This window comes from Diaphorina citri, unplaced genomic scaffold (assembly GCF_000475195.1).
Source record: "Diaphorina citri unplaced genomic scaffold, Diaci psyllid genome assembly version 1.1 scaffold1134, whole genome shotgun sequence".
NCBI classification, from domain to species: domain Eukaryota; kingdom Metazoa; phylum Arthropoda; class Insecta; order Hemiptera; family Psyllidae; genus Diaphorina; species Diaphorina citri.
In genome coordinates, this window is record NW_007378563.1 from 74641 (window position 1) to 81397 (window position 6757).

The window sequence follows — 6757 nt, forward strand, 5'->3', positions numbered from 1 at the left end:
AAAAAAAAAAAAAAAAAAAAAAAAAAAAATGTTTGATGGATGGAACTGTAATAGCGGAGGTCTTATCGTCACAAAATTGGAGAGAGGAGAACAAGATTCCTTGAAAAAGTCTACAAATGTAGACGAAACTTGACTCGCAAGTAAAAGTCAACAAGTAACCAAAGTATAACGGTAAGAAATAATGATAATTTAGGAGAAAGCCAGCCGTCCAGAAAACGAATCTCATCTGATTGGGACAAAGTTCGCCTCGGGCTAGAATCGAACCCCCAACCTGCCAATATGAACGAAATGCATCCCAAATGAGTTGCAGGCTGCTCAAAGATATCTGCGTAAATTTTTACAACCTCCAAGATTAGGGGATTCATAGCAAAAACTTATGGAATATTTAACCTTAGAGGAATGGATTCCCCTAAGGTTAGGGAAATCAGCGAAAACTTATAAAATAGTAGAGAATCTATAGAACTTTAACAAATTCTAAAGTTCAATCTTTGTTGCTTTTCTCCACAGCGCTCGTGCTCACCACAGATCCAAACACGGAAACTCTCTACAAGAAATATCTGCAAACATATCGCACCAGATGTAAACTCATCACCGGCGATAATAATGAACAGCGGACAACAAATGAAGAACTAAAAGGAAATGAGCAACAAGTAGCAAATGATCTAAAAGGAAATGAACAGCGAATAGCAAATGAAAAACTGAAAGGAAATGAACAGCAGGCAGCGAATGAGGAGCCAAAAATAAATAGAGAACAAGTAGCGAAAGAAAACTTACAAGGAAATGAAGGCATACTAAACGGGAAGACTAAAGAAGATGTGGAAATGATAGACCAAAATGAATCAAATAACACTGACATAGTAGTAGAGAAAGAAGTGATCACAAAGAAACAAAATGGCCCAAGTGATGAATCTGGGAACCTATTAAGAAAAGAATCAGTGGAAATTGTATATGAAGAGTTTAGATCGGAAAACACCAAATCCTGTTCAAATCAAACACAAAACAAAAGTGAGTGTCGTTTAGGTATTCAAAATGGTTGTAAATATTCGCATCAAAAACAAAATTCCAACTCCAAATCGTCAAGTAATATGAATTGTTTAGGAAATAATCAAAATAATAATAATACTTCCCTTGCTAAAATTTTCAATAGGGATTCAGAAAGAGTTCCAAAAAGTTTTGATATTTCCCCTGCTAAAATATCTAATAGGGATTCCGAGAGAGGCAGTTGTAAGAGGAAATTAACGGGGACTACCAGTGAGCTTAGTAGTAACAGTTTAGGTATTCAAAATGGTTGTAAATGTTCGCATCAAAAACACAATTCTAACTCCAAATCGTCAAGTAATATGAATTGTTTAGGAAATAAACAAAATAATAATAATACTTCCCTTGCTAAAATTTCCAATAGGGATCCAGAAAGAGTTCCAAAAAGTTATGATACTTCCCCTGCTAAAATATCTAATAGGGATTCCGAGAGAGGCAGTTGTAAGAGGAAATTAACGGGGACTACCAGTGAGCTTAGTAGTAACGTCCCTGTAATAGATTTAACCAGCACTAGTCCTCCGAGTAAATTGAAAAAAGGCAAAGCTAACGAAACTAACCAATGTAGTGAAAACCACAAAATTATCACCAATCCATTTAGTGATGAAAAATCCAATGAAATAAGCAATCAATCTAGTAAAAACAACCACAAAATTATTACCAATCAGTCTAGCGATGAAAAATCCAATGAAATAAGCAACCAATCTAGTAAAAACAACCACAAAATTATCACCAATCAGTCTAGCGATAAAAACTCGAAAATAAGCAACCATTCTATTGAAAACGCCCACAAAAATTCGGACGAACCCAACAAAGCCCCAGAAATGAGTAGTTCACATAAGAAATTAATTGAAGAAATGTTACAGGGTTCGTCCAACCATTCTCTAGTCATAGGTCACACCAGACAGACAGTTAGGTCCCATTTACACGCCATGGTAGAAGCTTTAGACAGGGGTTTGAATGAAAATCAGCTGCTGGTAGTGCTAAGCGTGCCGGCAAGTGAGTGGGACAAATCTAGTGGTGTGTGCTTTTTGTCGGCCAACTGCTGTTAAGGGTTAAAGGCGGTGTTTGGTGTTTTTTTACTTTGGCAAATTTCGATGAACTTTTCGGCAGACAAGGGGTTTTTGTGGGAATTTTTGGAAAATTCTGGGAATTTTTAACTTTATTTCCCCTCTGTTTGTCAAGTATTGGAATGGGATATTCAGTAATTAGTGCCTAAAAACATATTTATTTATTATTTACACGCTAAGTAAAAATATATAGGTAAACTAATAATTTGTTACACGCTAAGGAACAAGACCATTTAATGTATAAACTAATAATTTGTTGTTAGCCATTGACATTGTCAGGAATTTCTCCCTTCCATAAAAACTTAATAAACCCCCCTTTTTTATTTATGTGTTAAAGAAAAGGTCATCGAAATTTGCGGAAGTAAAATTCGAGATGGAATTTTAGGTGGAACTGGGAATCGAACCCGGGACCTTTTGCCGAGAATCGAACCTGGGACCTCCGGTCTGCAAGCCGCACTACCTACTCGGCCACGGAGCTTTAAAATCTTTAAATCTTTTCCGATAAACCTGTAAATTCATACCAATAAACTGATCCTTTTCCCCTCATATGTTGTATTCCGTGCTTTTCTCCCTTTCTTTGTGAAAAAAGGAAATCTAGATTTCTGCCTACTTCTAATGCAGAGGTTCCCAAACTTTTGAGAACTGCGTACCACCTGACACCTCAAGGTTCTTTTGGCGTACCACCAAACATCAATTTTAATATGTGGTTTTTTGAGGGTTAAATAAAGAAATTATAGCTCCGCAGGCCAAATTTTTGTGTTAATCATAGTACGATGTCACATTTTTTGGTGCACTACCAATTCCCATCTGTTTTTCTCTTTCCCCCCCAAAATCCTTCATCCTGAATTTGACAATTTTATTTTAAGTCAAGTACTTGGGGATATGGGTACAAGAACAAGAGTAGATTTTAAGTTGGATTAAGTACTCACCTACCTAATTTATGATATTTTAGTTATCCCTGCAATTCCGGCCTAGGTCTGTAATTGGTTGAAGATTTTAATAGACTTTTCTCGCTCTTTTTGTTGGCCGAACAGGCCAAGAAAGGGAGTTTTGTAGGATTGTAGGGGATGATTAACAAGGGTTAGGTGGCGTGCAAAAACGAAATTTTTCGCCTCTTAGGGAAGATATAAAGGCGCCGTTACCAAAGTTAAACTCGAAAGTTATGATGTCAGCCGTGCATATATGGCAGAAGGATTTAGGGCAAACTTACTCCTCTAAGCACTTCGTCCCCCACCCTGCCCTATCATTTTTTTTTCTAAAGTTTTCCGCGATTTTTTTTTTTGTCTCAGAAAAGTGCTTATTTCTGAGAATAGTGTAAGCTATATGGAATGGCATATTTATGTGTGTTTTGTAAAGTTTGGAACGCGATTGTGAATGTAGGACAGTTGCTGTCGCGCGCGCTACCCTGGTTTTTGCATTCTTTCGACTATCCCCATTTTTTGAAAACAGGGTCATGTAAAGGCGCGTGCTCTCTATTTTTTTCTATATTCCGAAATATTTTAAAAACAGAGTTCCTGCCAGCCTAGTTAACCAGGAGAGAAGCCTAGTTAGCTTGAAGGGTAGTCCTCTCTGTAAGCTCAAGGTTGAGGGTGCGATTCCCGCCCCGGGTCGAACTTTATATTCACCAACTTAGGTTCATTCTCGGAACGGCTGGCTTTCTCCTATCCTGTCCTTCTTTTTGCTATTCCGAGATGATAAGATCCCTTCGTCGGCCCTCCATCAAAACTCTTCAAAGAAGAATCCTAACTCTTCAAAGAAAATAACAATCACAATAACAAATAAAAACAAACAAATAACAATCACTATCTTGAAAATAACAATGAAATATGAAAAATGAATTAAAGAAAACAGGGTCATGTAAAGGCGCGTGCCCCCTATTTTTTTTTCTTCTATATTCCGAAAGATTTTAAAAACAGAGTTCCTGCCAGCCTAGTTAACCAGGAGAGTAGATCCAGAAATATATGGGGTGAGTCCAAGTGTCCCCAGGTCATGGGGTGACTTGGTCCACCATGTTTTTTTCAGAAATCTTGTCAAATTCTTTGTAAATATGATTTTTTAATTATTGTTAGGTGAAGAGCTAACCAAGACTCTATGAAATATGTTACAACTGGAAAAATAAAAAATTCAATACATGAGAAATCGCCCTGTTTTGTTCAAAAGTGGGTCCAAGTACCCCCGTTTTACGGTAGCCTAGTTGGCTTGAAGGGTAGTCCTCTCTGTAAGCTCAAGGTCGAGGGTGCGATTCCCGCCCCGGGTCGAATTTATATTCACCAACTTAGGTTCGTTCTCGGAACGGCTGGCTTTCTCCTATCCTGTCCTTCTTTTTGCTATTCCGGGATGATAAGATCCCTTCGTCGTCCCTCTATCAAAACTCTTCAAAGAAGAATCCAAACTCTTCAAAGATTTATCTTGAAAATAACAATCACAATAACAAATAAAAACAAACAAATAACAATCACTATCTTGAAAATAACAATGAAATATGAAAAATGAATTAAATCAAGAATACCTTACATAGGTAATGAGAAGAAGTTATGGTCCCTAAAAGTACCTACAGAAGTACTTACAGGGATGAAAAAAAGAAGTACCTACTTACCTACTAATAATGATAATAATAACTTAACCAGATATTTCTCGAGTTTTTAAGCCATGAACAGAGGAACATCATCGTAACTACTTACCTACTAATAATGATAATAATAACTTAACCAGATATTTCTCGAGTTTTTAAGCCATGAACAGAGGAACATCATCGTAAAAACTAGAAGTTTTATTTTACGATTCAAGTTGGACATAAAAATATTTTATTCATATTTGAAAGAGGGGATTTATTGTTTACAATACATTTAAGTTATCATTTCCTCAAACAGGGTGAAGCTACCAAATATTGGCCGGGACTACCAAATTATTTCCGGGAATGGACGGGACTTGTGTTTTGTTTCACCGTTGTTTCCCCACACCAAGAGGTTTGATAGGAACTGTAACAACGGAGGTCTTATCGTCCCGAAATCGACGAGAGAAAGAAGACGGGATAGGAGATAGGATAAAGTTCGGCCCGGGCGGGAATCGAACCCGTGACCTAACGCTTACAAGGCAGACGCGCTACCCTCCAAGTTAACTAGGCTTCTAAATTTCTCATTTAAGGGCTGGGTTTTAATACGGCTGAGTACGAGTTGGTTCCCAACTGGGAAAAAACGTATTAGTTGGTTCCGGTTGGAAAAAGGTTTGTATGAATTGGTTCCCTGATACCTGCCCTGATTAAATGATTTTTTTCCTCATTCTACAATTTTTTGATTCAGAAGTTATTGAAAGATGATATTCAGAGGTGGGCACGTACTAAAAGGGGTTGTAAATGTGCTATAAAACTATCGGCCGATAGAAAGTTTATTGTGGAAAAGTGTAACGATCATATTGAAGAAAGATGACATGGAAACTCTGGATTCAAATGACTTAGTCCTTATTAGACACAATATGCAAATTTCTGCCAAAGCCTTTATAAATTGTCAGTTGTTGTTTTTTTTTAATGTTTTACAAGTTGAGGGATACCTAGCTCAACCTAAACCAAAGGTAAGAATTTGTGGTTTAAGCTAGGGTTTACTACCGCCACCCACTCAATCTCAGACCGTCTGCCACCACTCACGCTCAGAGGCTCAGACTCTGTCAGATGGTCTGAGTGTGAGTGGCAGACCTTACCTATGTCAAAAGCTTTTGTAACATCGAAGCATAGGACATAGGTAACTCTAAAACTGTGTTGGGCACTTTTGGCAGTCTCCAAAAATTTTCAAAAGTGTCTCTTCTCGCTCATCTGATGAGAGGCATACTCTACGGGAGGGACAAGCTATGACACAGACCACACGAGTCCAATGTAGCACTTCACCTGGTGTCAGGAGGGCGTGAATTCAATCTCAGCTGAGCTATGGAATTTGACCACAATAATAGTAGTAGCCTACTGCTGGAGTAAAGGGACTCTTCAGTCCTATTCGAGCAGTATAAATAAGCACCATTATTATTATTTATTACTTTGCCTTGGGGCTAGTAATTTTGTACCGATACGATAGCTTGCTTGCTTGCTTTCGAGTCACTTGTCCACAGGGAACCATTTTTGGTCCACGGGCCTTGGCTATTAAGTGTCCAAAATTGATGTACCGTGGGGATGCTGAAAACTTTCGGAGTCTGACCTACAGTAAAAGAGAAAAATAAAGTCCCCTTCCTCCGCTAAATACGGCCCTGGTAAGGACCCCTGGTATTCAGGAGGGTGTGGATTCAACCCCAGTCGACGTATTTTCAATGGAATTTTCAATTTTATCCTATTTTCTTTAGTTCCATAATGTAATGGAAGAAAGTCGTGTGATGTTCACACCAGATTAAGATTATGAGGGGGGGAAAACTTCATACCATCTAACATGCATATTAGAATACAAGAGAGAGATAGCGAGAACTAAGATGATTACTTTAGCTCTCTCTCACTCTCTTTCTCTCTCTCTCTCTCTCTCCCTCTGTCTCACTCACTCCTGTATCTCATTTTTATTTTGCTTTTCTCCGGATATATTTTTTTTTTCAACCCTTTTTTGTATATTAAATACAAAGACAGAAGATTTAAAAAAGAACGATGGCAAAACTGGGGATTTCAACCTCCCACTTCTCTCTCTCTC

General features: G+C 37.9%; 1 protein-coding gene across 1 annotated transcript in view; it reads left to right on the plus strand.

The window, feature by feature from the left end:
• The window catches only part of LOC103514404, an 11546-nt gene extending 8886 nt beyond the window's left edge, over window positions 1–2660 (plus strand). Inside the window, exons 11-12 of the mRNA XM_017446213.2 lie at window positions 508–1020; window positions 1276–2660. Of these exons, the coding sequence (XP_017301702.2) occupies window positions 508–1020; window positions 1276–2087 (1325 nt within the window). The 3' untranslated portion in view covers window positions 2088–2660. The remainder of the gene's footprint in view (window positions 1–507; window positions 1021–1275) is intronic.
• The last annotated feature ends 4097 nt before the right edge of the window (window positions 2661–6757 follow it).